Source organism: Anolis sagrei, chromosome 5 (assembly GCF_037176765.1).
Source record: "Anolis sagrei isolate rAnoSag1 chromosome 5, rAnoSag1.mat, whole genome shotgun sequence".
Classification (NCBI taxonomy): Eukaryota; Metazoa; Chordata; class Lepidosauria; order Squamata; family Dactyloidae; genus Anolis; species Anolis sagrei.
The window spans coordinates 6,772,560-6,789,960 of record NC_090025.1 but is presented as its reverse complement, the minus strand read 5'-3'; the positions used below and the strand labels follow the sequence as shown (position 1 = coordinate 6,789,960).

At 44.5% G+C, this 17,401-nt stretch overlaps 1 protein-coding gene across 1 annotated transcript in view; it reads left to right on the top strand.

The window, feature by feature from the left end:
* ATRN (attractin) overlaps nucleotides 1-4,006 on the top strand; it is a 332,072-nt gene extending 328,066 nt beyond the window's left edge. The window contains exons 28-29 of the mRNA XM_060779447.2: nucleotides 803-917; nucleotides 2,251-4,006. Coding sequence (XP_060635430.2) covers nucleotides 803-917; nucleotides 2,251-2,375 — 240 coding nt within the window. The 3' untranslated portion in view covers nucleotides 2,376-4,006. The remainder of the gene's footprint in view (nucleotides 1-802; nucleotides 918-2,250) is intronic.
* The last annotated feature ends 13,395 nt before the right edge of the window (nucleotides 4,007-17,401 follow it).

The following is a 17,401-nucleotide window of genomic DNA, read 5'->3' as shown; positions in this document are numbered from 1 at the left end:
TCGGGGAGACCAGGTTCAAATCCCTGCTCAGCCGTGAAAAGTCACGAAGCAACCTTGGGAAGTCACAATCTCTCTGCTTCGGAGGAAAGCAAACTCCCTCTGAACAAACCTTGCCAAGGAAAACCCACGATAAGTTCACCTTTGGGGTGCCATAAGTCAGAAATGACTTGAAGGCACACAACAAGGACTTTTCTTCCCCTCTTTCCTCTTAATGCTTTTACTTCTAACTAGTTTACTCATTTGTCTGACCTGTAGTACTCTATTGCAGTCTCCTGTCTAATGAGGTAAGCAATCCTTGTTTCATTTAGGAGAACATAAAAAGAACGGGCTTGAAGCTAAAACTGAATAATAAGCAGAAAACTACCAGACACTCAGGATACTTGGGTTTGCTTGCAGAGAGGTCACAAGGGTTGTTCTCGGCCACTTTCCACAAGAAGCACGCTGCCACTTTTAATGGGTGTTGAGGTGCAAGGCTGGACTACCTCTTCGATTTAATTACATGGCCCATTAAAACGAGCTGCTGATCTATCAAAATGAAATATAGTTGAGGAGGCCTCGTGCTTTGTGTTCTTACCTCTTCAACCGTGGGGCGGTCCCTCTCGACACGAATTAGGCCTGCCTCCGAAATGGCCGTGAAGAAGCCGGAAAGGCCAAAGAATTTGGGATCAGAGCTGAAACGCAGAAATTACCTAAAACCCAGGTGCCCTTTCAAAGAGAGAGGCTTGGGATTCTCTTGAGTTGAAATGGTAGTTGTGTGTTTAACTCTTTTCACTTTATCTTCTTTTCTTTCTCTCTCTCTCAGACGGTGCCCAAACCCATTGCGTTGGAGCCATGTTTTGGCAACAAAGCAGCTGTTCTGTCAGTATTTGTGAGGTTGCCAAGAGGCCTGGGAGGGATTCCTCCACCTGGGCAATCAGGTAAGCAACCACTTCGCCTTTCGCAGTCCTCCGGATCACATTCACTCTTGAAAAAAATCCCCATGAATGAATTCCTATGCACACTGCACATATCTAATTTGTAGTGCAAAAAACACTTATAAACAATAGAATAATTAAATGAAGAACAATTTTAACAAATATAAACTTATTAGTATTTCAGTGAAAAGTGTGGGCCTGCTTTTGGCAGATGAGATGGGATTGTTGTTGTGTGCTTTCAAGTTGTTTCAGACTTAGGTTGAGCCTGAACGCGGGCCGGGTAAATGACCTTGGAGGGCCGTATCCGGCCCCCGGGCCTTAGTTTGAGGACCCCTGGTATAAATGAACAAATAATAATAAATATAAATAACTTCTTTGGACAAAGCAGGGCCGTCAGTCTTCCAGGTCAAGCAATGCAAAGAATACTTCCCCAAGACCTGTAAAAGCCACATTATCAATCTCATTGTAGGGTGCATCTACACTCCAGAATTAATGCAGTTTGACTGCTATGACTCAATACTGTGGAATCCTGGGAATTGTTGTTTAGTGAGGCACCAGCCCTATTTGACAGAAGAAAGGTACATACATTATGAAACAGTGGCACAGTGGGTTAAACCCTTGTGCCGGTAGGACTGCTGATCAACAGGTCAGCAGTTCGAATCCTGGGAGAGCGGGTTGAGCTCCCTCTGTCAGCTCCAGCTCCCCATGTGGGGACATGAGAGAAGCCTCACACAAAGATGGTAAAACATCAAACATTCAGGCAACATCTTTGCAGATGGCCAGTTCTCTCAGACCAGAAGCAACTTGTAGTTTTTCAAGTCGCTCCTGACACAAAAAAAATTAATGAAACTATGAATCCTATGTGACTCCATAGCATTGAGCTGCATTAATTCTAGATGCACTCTTAGTGTTATATTTTGATCAAGGAACCGACTCCAGGGCAGGTTAAAGGAGACAGTTTGGTCCTTCCTCAGCAGTGAGTTTGGTCTTTGGAGTAAACCAAAAGGATGGTGTTTGACATGATTGCATTCCCATGCTCATCCCATGTGAAAGATTCAGAGCTTGAGTTCTTCCTATGGGGAAAAAAACATAGCTGTTGTCATGCCTGTGGAGATAATACTATACTTGTCCCTCCTTAATCACTGAGGATGTTTTGTCCAACTTCAGTTGCTTAGAGACATCAAGCGCATCTGAAATAGGTGCATCCAGAGAGGCGAAGGTATGTGAAGTGGGACATACAAAACTCTTTCATACCATTATACTAGATGTTGGGGATGGGGAGTGGGATTTCTTGCTCTCCTTTCCTTCTCTGAACTCCCTCTTTCTGTTCCTCCAGGTCTCGCCGTAGCCAGTGCTTTGGTGGACATTTCACAACAAATGCCTATTGCCTACAAAGAGAAATCGGGAGTGGTACGAAATCGCAAACAGCAACCTCCAGCCCAGCCTGGAACCTGTATTTGATGCATGGACATCAGAACTGCCTCTTTAGGGTTTTAAACACAAGGGGTTACCTGGGAGGAGGAGGAGGAAGAGGAGGACAAAACAACAGAAACAAAACCCTTGCAAGATACATGGCGCAAAGGAGACCTCGAAGCACCCGGGACCACCTCGGCCTTCTTGTTGGCATTGGAACCATTTTAGTTGGCTTTTTAGACATCCGCTTCGTCGCAGACTTGTCGGTCCCATTGTCTCGTACGACTCCAGGTTTTTTTTTACAGTTATTTTCCCACATCTTGTTAGAGACCGTTCTTTTGCAAGCCCATCAGCGTCCCTCTTGAAAGATGGTATTACCCTGCAAAGACGAAAAGTCCTCGGCTCTTAGTGGAAAATGCTTTGTGGTACTTGAGGTCTCTCCCCTCACTCCCTCCCTCCCTCCCCAAGTTGAACAAGAAAAGATGCAGCACATAGGAGATAATGCTCTGCCCTCGGCGGTTGAAACCCCAAGATTGAAGGAGAAGCTGACTCAATTTACTCCAGGAACCTGCCGTTATAAACACTGTATTTATTTCTACCTTATTTGGAGAGCTCTTCCAGCCGCAAAACATGCGTTGGGCCTGGGTTACGATTGCAGATTTACCATCATTGCATCTGACTGCATTACCTTCCAAGATGAGACTGAGTAGGTTGGGAAACTATATGCGAGGCTTCGCCGAAAAATTATTTCTAAGTGGGTTAATGTGTTTTCGTTGTGGCGGTGTGTAGGCACAGGTATCCCAAGGTGTTCAGTATATCTGGAAAGCGAGAGCGCTGGCACAGCTCAGCCCTTATGTCATTCCTCTTTTACTCTGGCCCATTGTTGTGCAACATCCGTCAGCCAGGGAGGAATGTGTTTGAGGGCAAGGGAGCATTGCCTGAAGTCGGGGAGGGCTGGCTTATTCTCAGTTGACACTGTGTGTCTGCATCCATTCAGGGCTGCCTTGCATTGACACTCCCTGTTTTGGGATACTGCTCTCCCCATTGCCATCCTTTTACTCCTTCACTCTAGGAAGCCCAATCCCTGGGAGATGGAAGATTTCAGCAGAATAGTAGGCAATGTGCTGCTGGAAGTGGCTGAGTTTTATGTTGACTGACTTGTTTGTTTTTTAAATACCTGTTCCGTAGCCTCATTCAGTAGATCCATTCGTTGCAATGTCAGGGTGTCATTTTCCTGCAAGAGAGACCAGCCAATGCAGATGTGGGAGGAGGAGGACACTCACTGCTCCAAAGTTACAAAGTGTCCTTCCCACTCGACCCTTTGGGGATCCAGCCTTGTGTGGCATTGGGAACCTAGACACTACCATTTCTTTGCCCCTGGGAAGCCCTAGGAACTTTGCAGATCAGCAAAAATAGCTAGTTTTTATTAGCTGGCAGCAATAAAAACAGCAGCCTTGAGAGCAGCAAGAGACGACACTTACGCTGCAGACTGCGCTGGGCTTGCAGAATCAACATGTGTTTGAAGTTGCTATAACTCAGGTTTTACTTGCTCTCAACACCTCTTAAGTTCCCTTTGCAAAGTGTCAACATCTGTGCTTGAAAGAGAGCAGGGAGGTTTCCGAAAGGGGACAGCAGTTCCCATTGTATCCCACATAATAAAAGAATGGTTACCAATTGCACGGTTGCATATGCCATACTCACAATCACCGAGGATTTGCTTGTTGGTTAGTCCTAGCCAGAATTATATTGCATTTGCACGTGTCTGCTCTTATTGATACCAAGCACTACAGTTTTTTTGCTCATGGTAGTATTGCTTGCACCCTTTCAACTGGGATCTGTTGCTGTGGGCAGTCCAAAATAACCAGACTTTGGGTAGATCAGGGCAGCTGTAGTCTCAAAGAATAAAACTGCTCCTTGCGGTTGAGATCACCACTGCAAATGGCATTTTGACATCCTGTTCTCCCCCCCAAACGCTATGCATGTGTCTCATGTGCCCTGTGAGTCCCACCCTCCCCTTTTCCAATGAGCTGGAGCATTGAGGGAGTGTGCACAAATGTAAACTTGAGTAAGCTCTTCTAATTGGGTAGGGTGAGATAGTTTGCCCAGAACATGTAATGAAGTTGGTTTCTTGACAATATCAAATATCATGGGTACTTCTTGACGCCAACCCTTCTCCCTCCAATTATCATTTTTGAATGCATTCATGTCTTATGGTGGTCTTCACCCTTCTCTCACTCTTCTCCTCTCATTTCTGAATGTGCAATGGTTGTCTGTCCAGCGGGAAAGGAGGAATGGGGAAAACCAAAGAGTTAAACCCATTGGGGGTAGGATGAGGAGGATGTTGCACCACTGGAATTGCTGCATCAATTTTCATCTCAACACAACATTTACTCATTTTGGATGGCTTGACTTGAATTGTGGGTGAACCCCATAGAACTGGAACAAATGTACAATTGAAGTAGCATCTCTGGGTTTCCCCCCCTCCTCCAGTCCCTGAATGTGTTTCTTTGAAGCTGCACAAAACTCAAATTACTCTCAGAAAGCTGGAGGGGAGATATATGGTGAGCAAGGTATTGGTCCTTAGACTCATGTTTATCTTTAGGGAGGCATTGAGTTACCTGTATAACTCTGGAAAGAGTTGGCCAGCTTTTCTCTTCACTGCAAGGCTGACGTCGGTGCTTGAAACCCCATTTCTCCCCTTGGGAAGATTGGATCTGGCAAGGATGCTGCCAAAGTCTGGAATGAGGCCAGGCCATCAATTAGGCAACGGGACCCTTTTCTCACAGCTGATCCAAGGACTCAGATCTGGGGAAGAAGAATGGATTCCTCTCCCAATGAGTCTTCTTCCAAATTATTCCATCATCACTCATACTACAGTAGAGGCTCGTTTAACCGATCTTTTGCTTATCCAACATTCTGTCTTATCTGACGGAAGGATATGGAAGGTCTTCCTGTATTTGAAAAAGTCAGATTAGTAATTGTATAAAATGCATAAGGTTGTGGGCGAACTACAACTCACATCATGCCAGGTTAACTGTTAGGGATTCCTCATCTTCAGAGGAGGAGCAAGGAAGTCTTAATCCAGACACAAATTAAAGTCTCTTACAAGGTCCCAAAAGAAAACCCAGTTTTCCATCAGACAACAGGTAATAAACTAAATCCTTCGCAGCAGACACAAAACAGATTCCGTTGGAGTGAAAGGAGCAGAATCAGGGTTGTTGTCACCAACGAAAGCTGACTGCTCCTGCTTCTAATTTATAGCGCTGAATTCCCCACATAGGAGATTCTAGGGCATCTCCCAATTAGCTCAGTGTTTTTAGCAGCTATTCTGGCTGAACGCCGTCTGTGTCTCATTTCGTCTCTCTAGAATTCTAGGCACTTTCAAACCCTCATTGTCTGATTCTACTTCTTCCAATTCCTGAGCACTTCCCTGCTCCCCTTCCTCCTCTGAAGATGAGGAATCCCCTTGAAAATCCATCAGTATGTGCTTAAAAGTCTCTCCTATCCCCTTCCCCTTGCACCAGTTGGGGCGCGTAACCCTTAGCCTCGCCCACCAGGACGATGACATCGTGCAGGGGAAAGGGAATGAAGCAGTTGCTCGGGAGGGAAGGCTCTCCTTTTCTTCTTGCCTCCTTCCCCAATTGTTAACTCCCTCCCAAAATATTGCAAAACCCTCCCCAAAGAGAGAGAGAGCTCCACACACTTTTCCTTGGTGTGCCTTCAGTAAAAGGATGGCACACAGCTCCCAGATGGAAGGAAGAAATAGAAGGGATCCAGAAGAGAATCAGGTCACCAAGATCTTAACCGAGGGTTTCCCAAGGATCCAAGGGAAGGTGCTCCTGCCTGGGAGTGGGGTGGGGATAGGGCCCGCTTTGGTGTTTATCTCTGCCACCATTTCTGCAACCCAAGGAACGAGAGCGAGGGATCAGCTTCCCACCTTGGTGGGGTTCCTCATCTGCGTTGCAAGGAAAACCCAGGCTGGAGAGGCCATGAAGGGAGGCATAGGAGGAAAGGAGGTGTTCAGCCAGAATAGCTGCTAAAAACGCTGAGCTAATTGGGAGATGCCCTAGCACCTCCTGGGTGGGGAATTCAGGGCTATAAGGGGATGGCATGAAGCCCCTACTAGCAGTCAGTCAGTCAGGCCAGGAAAGAAGGGAAAAGGGGAGAAGAGGGAAGACGAAGTGGAGTTGGGAAGCAGGCCCTTTTTTTGAAGCCCCTAAAAAAAGTGCGTGCATTTCATATCCCTCCATATTATCCAACATTTTTGTTTATCCGACGTTCTGTTGACCCATTTATGTCGGATAAGCGAGACTCTACTGTACTTTCATTTGAGGGTAAAGGAATTCGGGGGACCAAATAGGGGTATGGAATGGCTCTTTTCGCCTCTTCACTCCTACCACAGGCAGAACCCAAAAGGCAAAATTAAACCAGCCCTTGAATCTCTAAAGAGCCAAAGCCATGAGAGGAGGTTGTGTCTTGGAGAACCTCCGTTCAGAAGGCCTTGAGTGTTTGTTCTGCCAAGTCTGGAACTTCCCCTTCAGTCTCTAAAAGAGGAGGCTTTCTTTGGTACTTCCCAAGAACACAGTTTTACTATATCATCCTCTCCAAAAGTCAGTTTGTCAGCCTGGAGGTGGTCAGTAAACCAAGGCAACACATTTTTGCTGTTGCTGAGCCAGCACGCTGACCTAACCAAAGGGTTGTAAGAAAAAGTAAAAAAGCTATTTAGAAAACCCCACAAGCCAACCCTCATTCCTTATCTTTTACCAGAATTATATGTCAATAAAAGCAGAAGGAAAAGATAACACTACCTTTGTGCGTACGTCTTAACAGCGTGCAGAGTGTCAGGAGGTTTATTGTGTCTATAAAGTCTAGGGAGGGGTTGAGAGGGAATATAATGTATTTTTAGGTGCGTTTTAAGGCAATGCAAGAGCATTGTCTTTAACAACTTGCGCAAATGCCGGGCGTGGATGGCGCAGAGCTTTTAAGCTGTCAGCCTCACTAAACAGCTGGTAGGCTGCGGTGCGGAGAAGGAGAGGCCGCCCGTACCTGTGTGCCTGGCTTTACAGGACCCATCTACACCCCAAAGTCAGGGGCATTTGCTCATGGCAAAAGAGCCCATTGAAATAAACACACACACACACACACACCCCAGAGATGCTTGTGTTTGATTGAAACAAACCAGCCCTGTTTTTCAGCAACTTTTCCTCCCAGAAAGGATGTGTGCTTTGGGTTGTTGTGAGTTTTCCACACTGTATGGCCATGTTCTAGAAGCATTCTCTCCTGATGTTTCACTCATATCTATGGCAGGCATCCTCAGAGGTTGTGAGGACTGTTGGAAACCAGGGAAATGGGATTTATATATCTGTGTAATGTCCAGGGTGGGAGAAAGAACTTTTGTCCGATCAAGGTAGGTGTGAATGTTGCAGTTGGCCATTTTGATTAGCATTTAGTGGCCTGGCAGTTTCAAGGTGTAACTTCTTACTGCCTGGGGGAATCCTTTGTTGAGAGGTGATTAGCTGTCCCTGATGGCTTGTGGATGAACCAACCTGGACACAGCCTATTTCATAGAATCAAAGAGTTGGAAGAGACCTCATGGGCCATCCAGTCCAACACCCTGCCAAGAAGCAGGAATATTGCATTCAAATCACCCCCGACAGATGGCCATCCAGCCTCTGTTTAAAGCTTCCAAAGAAGGAACCTCCACCACATTCCGGGGCAGAGAGTTCCACTGCTGAACGGCTCTGGCAGTCAGGAAGTTCTTCCTCATGTTCAGATGGAATCTCCTTTCTTGTAGTTTGAAGCCATTGTTTCGTGTCCTAGTCTCCAGGGAAGCAGAAAACAAGCTTGCTCCCTCGAGCCAGGCATTGTCCCCCATTCTATATCTTTGCATTTCGTTTTTCCTGCCAAAGTGGAGTATCTTGCATTTGTCCCTGTTGAACTTCATTTTGTTAGTTTTGGCCCATCTCTCTAATCTGTCAAGATTGTTTTGAATTCTGCTCCTGTCCTCTGGAGTATTGGCTATCCCTCCCAATTTGGTGTCATCTGCAAATATTATTTGAGAACACAGAAATGCTGGACCACCCTAACAACTATCATGTCAGCCAACATAGAGAAGCCATTGAAATCCACAAGCATGTGGACAAATTCAACAGAAAGAAAGAAACCAAACCATGAAAGTGAACAAAATCTGGCTACCAGTATTTAAAAACTCTAAAATCATAACAGTAAATAAAGAACAACACTCAAAAACAGGGGGATTCCAGACAAGAAACAGTCACCTCCCAACAAAGGATTCCCCCAGGCAGTAAGAAGCCACACCTTGAAACTGCTGGGCCGTTAAATGCTAACCAAGGTGGCCAATTGAAACATTCACACCTACCTCAAACAGTCAAGAGTTCTTTCTTCCACCCTGGACATCATTCCACAGATATATAATTCCAATTTTCCTAGTTTCCAAGAGACCTCACAACCTCTGAGGATGCCTGCCATAGATGCATCAGGAGAGAATGCTTCTGGAACATGGCCAGACAACCCAGAAAACTCAAAGCAACCCAATGATGCTGGCTATGAAAGCCTTTGACAATACATTGATGTGTGCTTTGTTTGCAAAGGGAGGATTTGGGAACCTTAGCATTACAGTGGGCTAAGAGATGGAATTTATGGGTTTTCCCCCCATTGATCTAGTTTCCAAAGATTACTCCCTTCAATTCCACTTTTCTTTTGGTGAGTTTCGCCTTCCCAGCCACTATTGGCAAATGCTGGCTCATAATTGTTAAATGGGGGGTTGCTGGTACTTTTTGCTTGCCCTTCAGACCCTCAATGTGTTGCCAGAAAACCTGCGTTCCTGCCGGGTGCCTCCGTTCCTTTCCCTTTTCTCGAATCTTCGGTATGAATAATGTAGCTAACGGTGGCGAATTGCAAATGCTCAAAAGAATGACAAGCTGTGAAAACACCTCTTGACAGGTACCTGTTTCTTTCCAGTTACCATGCACACTATATTAAAAAAAATCCCCCTGCAGAGACGGTTGATGTGTGAGAATATATTCCCTTGGTTTCCAGTATACTTTCAAAATTACTGTCAGAAACGGGCTTTGACAAAAGGCATGCTCGGGAAAGAAGCCGAAGTAAAAAATGGAGAGCTTGGGCCGGCAGATCAGGAATCGAACTTTGCATTTGCTAGGAAATGGGGGTTTTAAGCAAGGCCTCTTTGTTTCCTCTTAGTAGCAATCCCCATCTATAATTTGGAAATAATTGTGTCCTAATTTACAGGGTCATTGTTAAGAATTGCTGCGATTGTGTGTGACACATTTAAAAGCTCTTTAAAATGCGATGCGTTGTATCAGCCTGGATGCACCCAGCCTCATCTGCGTTTTTGAAGCTAAACAGGAATCAGTATAAGGAGAAAGAATAGTAATAAAAAACTTTGCTGAAGCCTTGGAGAGGCACTGCAACCTGTCAGAGTTAAGGATACCGTCCCAGATGGGCCAAGGGTGCATCTACACAACAGAACGAATGCGGGGTTGTAGGTTTTGTCGGACTATATGGCCATGTTCTAGAGGTATTCTCTCCTGACGTTTCGCCTGCATCTATGGCAAGCATCCTCAGAGGTAGTGAGGTCTGTTGGAAATAGGAAAATCTATATAAATTAAAATGTCATGTTCGTTTGTGGGATTAACAGAACTCAAAAACCACTGGACGAATTGACACCAAATTTGGACACAAGACACCTAACAACCCAATGTATGTCCTTCACTAAAAAATTGATTTTTTTTCATTTGGGAGTTGTAGTTGCTGGGATTTAGAGTTCACCTGCAATTAAAGAATATTCTGAACCCCACCAATAACAGAGTGGGGGCAAACTTTGTGTCCAAACATAATGTGTCCAAAGAAAACCGTAATTCCGTACTTGAGGCCTTAAACAACAACCCAACATTGAATGTTGATTGCATTGCAATTTGAGTATCCCTTATCGGAAAGGCTTTCGACCACAAGCTTTTGGGTTTTTTCCCCCCAGATTTTGGAACATTTGCCTATACATAATCAGACCCAAGACCCAAATATATAAACGCACTTTCCTAGTTCCAATAGATCTCACTACCTCTGAGGATGTTTGCCATAGATGCAGGCGAAACGTCAGGAGAGAATGCCTCTAGAACATGGCCATATAGCCCGAAGAAACCTATAACAACCCAGTGATTCCGGCCATGAAAGCCTTCGACAATACATAGAACCAATGCGGTTTGATACCACTTGAACTCCTATGGCTCAGTGCTATGCAATCCTGAGAGTTATAGTTTGGTGAGAGGTCAGATAGAGTAAGCTGAAATATAAGGCAGCTTCCTATGTGCATGTTTTGAACGTGTGCGTAAGTGCGTGTTGTTAGGATTGCTCTTGAAAGCCAGAAAGACACCCAAGTGCTTTCCCCCGCTCCAATCCTCACATAAAACAGCTTTCTCAGCTCTTGTCTCATTATTGCAGGTAAACATAAACAGCGCCTTTGGGTGAAATTGATTTCTTTCCACTTAACGGATGTAATCCAAACCCCGCTGTGAGCCTGAGTCGCATCTGCAGCTCCTTGGTCCCTTGGTAGGGATGGCAACCGAGTGTTCATGTGTGCCATTGCAGTGTTCCTGGCTATGTGGATGGATGCCCGGATCCCTGGGTTTAGAGTTTAGAGAGAACCACTTGCCAAGGAAACTGGATTTGGATCTCTCGGATCCTGTTTCCCAAAGACAGGAATAGCTTTTGCGTTTCAAGACGATGTGGGGTAGAAGGGGTTGGAGAGGCAATGGGATGGCTACGCATAATGTGTCCAAAGAAAACCGTAATTCTGTACTTGAGGCCTTAAACAACAACCCAACATTGAATGTTGATTGCATTGCAAGTTGAGTATCCCTCATCAGAAAGACTTGCGACCACAAGCTTTTGGGCTATTTTTCAGATTTTGGAACAATTGCCTATACATGATTAGACCCAAGTCTAAACAAGGAATTCATGCATATTTCATATAGTCTGAACGTTGCTCTATACACAATAATTTTGTGCATCAAAGTATGTGCACATCTGAAAGCAAAGGCGTATGTATCTGAGCCACCCATGTGGACAATTCTGGAGCATTTTGGATTTCTGAAAAGGGATACTCAACTTGCTCCTTCTTTTCATGGGAAGCTTCACGGATCATCACTAGGCAAAAAAGGTTGCCTGCTGTGTCTGCCTGGTCCAGAGAATGGCCTTTTGGGAGCTGCCAAAAGCCAGATATAAAGGCAACAACCACTGCATCCTCTCCATCCCCATTGACATACTCCAAGTCAGATGACACATGAACGCACAAGGTCCATTGAAAGCCACCAACACCATGGTGGCGGACATGGTCACATCTTCTATAGCTTCCTGAGCCTGCTCTTTCCTTCCTTCTCACTCCTGTTGAAATAACTGGAATTTTAGCTGATGAGTATAACACTAATTCTCATGCCACAGTTCTGATAGCCTGGGTTTTTCCTGGAATGTGTCCATATTATGTACAAACCAATTATCTTTCTTTGTGGCTATGGTAGCAATGGAACCACCTGGTGATGGGCGACTTGCATTGCTTTGGTGCTTGTCTCTATTCTGTAGCCTCTTCTTGTTTGGCAAACTCTAGAAGTATTGACCAAGCCATGTGATGGTTAGAGAGTGATGGGATATCACATCTATAGTAAGAGGTGTTGAGTTGGAAAAGCTTGTTCTATGGATTCAAGCAGTACTGGTTGCCTTTCTTGTGACCAGAAAAGAATTATTGGAGGAAGTATTTTTTTTGTCCTGATGATTCCTTTGTCTTCTGCCATTGGTTTTCCTTCCTGTCTTCCTTCCCTCCCTTCTCTTGCCTTCCTTCCTTCTTTCCTTTCCTTTCCTTTTCCTTCCTTCCTGTCTTCATTCCCTCCCTTCTCTTGCCTTCCTTCCTACCTCCCTTCCTTCCTTCTTCCCCTTCCTTCCTTCCTTCCTTCCTGTCTTCCTTCCTTCCCTTCTCTTGCCTTCCTTCTTTCATTTCCTTTTGCTTGCTTCCTTCTCCCCTTCCTTCTTTCTCTTTCCTATCTTCCTTCTCATCCCTTCCTTTTCATCCCTTCCTTTCTTCCTCCCTTCCATATCTTGTCTTCCTTTCTTTCCCTCCTACCCTTCCATTGTCCTCCTTTCTTTTCCTTCCTTCCTTCCTTCCTTCCTTCCTTCTCTTGTCTTCCTTTCTTTGTCTCCCTCCCTCTCTCCCTCCCTCCTTCCCTTCTATTCTCTTTTTCCTTCCTTCCTTCCTTCCTTCCTTCCTTCCTTCCTTCCTTCTCTTCCCTCACTCTCACCCTTCCTTTTCCTTCTCCCCTTGCTTCTTTTTCTTTCCTTCCTTCTCTTCTCTTCCTTCCTTCCTTTTCCTCCCTCCTTTTTTTCTGTTCTCTTCCTTTATTTTCTTTCCTTCCTTCTCCTTTTCTTCTTCCTCCCTCTCTCCCCTCCCTCTCTTCCTCCTCCTCTCTTCTTTCTCTTTCCTTCCTTCCTTCTCATACATCTCTGACTCTCCCTTTCTTTTCCTTCCTTCCTTCCTTCTCATACATCTCTCACTTTCTCCCTTTCTTTCCTTTCCTTTCTTCTCCCCTTGCTTCTTTCTCTTTCCTTCCTTCCTTTTCGTCTCTCCCTCCCTTCCTTTCCTTCCTCGCTTCCTTTCTGATCTCTTCCTTTATTTTCTTTCCTTCACCCTTTCTTCTTCTTCTTCCCTCCCTCCTTCCCTTATCCTTCCTTCCTTTTCTGTGACCTGCAAAACTTCCCTAAGGAAGACATTCCCTGTGTGAGAATAAGCTCTCCTCCCCAGCTTTTTGGGCGTCTTCCAGCGATGGAAAATGCTTTGCCACTTGAATTCTGTCCCTTCCCACCAGAAATCGGCTCCGATACTCAAACCAGGTTGGGGGAAATTAAGTGCAATGTGTCATGGTGCGTTAAATAATGTGGGTCCGTTGGAAAGGGGAGGGAAGGAGGGACTGGTTCATTTCCATTACTCTGAAATTTGTGCACAAAGCATTCTTTTCTCCAGAGCTCTTGCATTAATTTTCTCCTTTGAAATCCCTTTTTTGGGGGAGGGTTCTTCTCCCTGCTGTTCTTTTCTTTCCCTTTTTAAAGAAGTATTCTGTATTTTGGACCTGAGCTTAGTTTTGTTCATATGTATAATTTAGCTTTTATTGCATTCATATGTAAATAACGAGTAAGTATTGTAAAGTATTTCATTGCTGGGGGTGGGGTGGGGTACGAAAATACACATTTTAGGGCTGCTGGTTTTTTGGTATTTTTTTGTATTGTAAAAAATGAAACAAAATTTAAAAAAAATAACCGCTAATTTAAAAGCTGGAACAAGGTGATGAAGACATGCATTTTGAAAACACCAATGTGAACTCTGTGTATATAAATAAAAGTAAATAATGAAGAAGCTTTTCCCCCTCCTTCTGGAATAAAAAAGTGGAAGGTCTGGTTTCGAAACGGCTGGTTCTGTTTGTATTCATCTCTCACTTCCCTTGAAAACAAATCAAGGGAATTTCCTTCCATCCTTTTGTCTGACTATGAGTGTAGATCCCCATTGGTGTTGCAAATCTATATCTGGATTATACTTGAGCCAAATAGGCGTATCCTCATTTGAGTGTTGAATTGATACTCATAGACCAGGGTTCGAATCTTGCACAACAAATCCTTCAATAGGGTCGCCATACGTCAGAAGATGCATCTATTCCAGGCATGGTCAAACTTGGGCCCTCCAGCTGTTTGGACTTCAACTCCCACAATTCCTGACAGCCTGTTAGGAATTGTGGGAGTTGAAGTCCAAAACACCTGGAGGGTCCAAGTTTGACCATGCCTGGTCTACACTGTAGAATGAATGTAGTCTAACACCACTTCAGTTGCTATGGCTCCACTCTATGCAATTGTGGGACTTGTTTGGTGAGACACCAGCACTCTTTGTCAGACTCAAGACCTTGTAAGATTACAATTCCCAGGATCCCATAGCATTGAGCCATGGCAGTTCAAGTAGTGTCGAACTGTATTCATTCTACGGTTTAGATGCATCCAGAGTCAAATGGAAGCGAAGTTTTAGAGAGTGCGATGATTTCAAGTGTTGGAATTGAATTCTAGGAGATCAGAGTTCAAATTCCAACTCCGCTTTGGAAGCCCAGTGGGTTACCTTTGGCAAGTTACACTCCGGCTTTGTTGTTGTTTATTCGTTCAGTCTCTTCCGACTCTTCGTGACCTCATGGATCAGCCCACTCCGGCATAGAGGAAGACTATGGCCAACCTCTGAAGAAGTCTTGGTTTTGGTAACCTAACATTTGATTATCTACCATCATTGGACTAAGGAACCAGTTATTACAGATTGGAAATGAAAGAGAAGCTGAGAAGATGATATAGTCATCATTGGACTAACTGGCAATTACAGATTAGAAATAAAAGGGAAGCATAGGTAGATGAGTGATTGCTGTCGATGATGATGATGATGATGATGATGATGATGATGATGATGATGGACTCACATTGGAGGAGTTCTAAATATCTAGAGGAAGTGTTTTCTATAGGAATCTCAAGGTCTTCTTACGCAACCTTATGGTGGAAGTTCTTCTGGAGGACCTACACATGGCTACAGAAAACATATCAATCAAATCCATGAACAATCGAATCTGCAAATGTGGAGGGCCAACTGCATGTCCTTGGACGTTCCCCCAATGCCTATATATGTTGTGCTCCATAAGAAGAATATTTCAAAGGGATGCATTGATTGTGCTTTCCTGCATGGCCCATGTGGTCTCTTCCAACTCTATGATAGATAGATAGATAGATAGATAGATAGATAGATAGATAGATAATAGCTTGAGAGAGAAACATGATTGATAGATCATAGATATATAATAGTTGCTTGATAGACAAGACAGATGATTGATTGATAGGATAGATAGATAGATAGACAGAGATAGATAGATAGATAGATAGATAGATAGATAGATAGATAGATAGATAGATTTCTAAAACTTTGAATTCCTGCTCAACTTTGGAAGCCCAGTTGGTGACATTTGGCAAGTTGCACTCTGGTTTGGATTTCAGTAAGGCCTTCGACAAGGTCCCTCGACTTTTTGGCAAACAAACTAGTCCAATGTGGGCTAGGCAAAACTACGGTGAGGTGGATCTGTAATTGGTTAAATGGACGAACCCAGAGGGTGATTCTCCCCAAGGCTTCCTCTTCATCCTGGAAAGAAGTGACAAGTGGAGTGCCATCAGCAGGGCTCCCTCCTGGGCCCGGTCCTGTTCAGGATCTTCATTAATGACTTAGATGAAGGATTAGAAGGCAAGATCATCAAGTTTGCAGAAGACACCAAATTGGGAGGGAGAACCAATACTCCAGAGGACGGGAGCAGAATTCAAAACAATCTTGACAGATTAGAGAGATGGGCCAAAACTAACAAAATGAAGTTCAACAGTGACAAATGCAAGATACTCCACTTTGGCAGGAAAAACGAAATGCAAAGATACAGAATGGGGGACAATGCCTGGCTCAAGAGCAGTACGTGTGAAAAAGATCTTGGAGTCCTCGTGGACAACAAGTTAAACATGAGCCAACAATGTGATGGCACGGCAACAAAAGCCAATGGGATTTTGGCCTGCATCAATAGGAGCATAGTGTCTAGATCCAGGGAAGTCATGCTCTCCATGCTCTATTCCACTTTGGTTAGAATCATAGAATCATAGAATCAAAGAGTTGGAAGAGACCTCCTGGGCCATCCAGTCCAACCCCATTCTGCCAAGAAGCAGGAATATTGCATTCAAATCACCCCTGACAAATGGCCATCCAGCCTCTGCTTAAAAGCTTCCAAAGAAGGAGCCTCCACCACACTCCGGGGCAGAGAGTTCCACTGCTGAACGGCTCTCACAGTCAGGAAGTTCTTCCTCATGTTCAGATGGAATCTCCTCTCTTGTAGTTTGAAGCCATTGTTCTGCGTCCTAGTCTCCAAGGAAGCAGAAAACAAGCTTTCTCCCTCCTCCTCCCTGTGGCTTCCTCTCACATATTTATACATGGCTATCATATCTCCTCTCAGCCTTCTCTTCTTCAGGCTAAACATGCCCAGTTCCCTAAGCCGCTCCTCATAGGGCTTGTTCTCCAGACCCTTGATCATTTTAGTCGCCCTTCTCTGGACACATTCCAGCTTGTCAATATCTCTCTTGAATTGTGGTGCCCAGAATTGGACAAGCCCTATGAGGAGCAGCTTAAAGAGCTTGGCATGTTTAGCCTGAAGAAGAGAAGGCTGAGAGGAGATATAATAGCCATGTATATATATGTGAGAGGAAATCACAGGGAGGAGAGAGCAAGCTTGTTTTCTGCTTCCCTGGAGACTAGGATGCAATGGAACAATGGCTTCAAACTACAAGAGAGGAGATTCCACCTGAACATGAGAAAGAACTTCCTGACTATGAGAGCCGTTCAGCAGTGGAACTCTCTGCCCCGGAGTGTGGTGGAGGCTCCCTCTTTGGAAGCTTTTAAGCAGAGGCTGGATGGCCATCTGTCAGGGGTGTTTTGAATGCAATATTCAAAATATTCAATGTCAGGGGTGCTTTGAATGCAACTCTATTCTTGGCAGAATAGGGTTGGACTGGATGGCTCATGAGGTCTCTTCCAACTCTTTGATTCTATGATTCTAAGACTATGGCAAACCTCAAGAGAACTGGTTATCTGTCATCATTTGACTACTTAATCAGTTATTACAGGTTAGAAATGAAAGAGAAGATAATGGGCAGATAGGTAGGTAGGTAGGTAGGTAGGTAGATAGATAGATAGATAGATAGATAGATAGATAGATTATAGATAGATAGAAATGCATAAATGATAGCTGGCTAGCTAGATGATAGCTAGCTAGATAGTTTGAAAAGTAGATGATTGATTGATAGTTGATAGGTAGGTAGGTGATTGAAACAGGTGATGGATTAATAGGATAGATAGATAAATGAGAGAGATCAATCTGGGACCTGAGCAGTCTTATGACTGGGTGGATGGAGGGGAGAGCGATTGTCCTTTTAACTCCATCCTTTGACTCCTC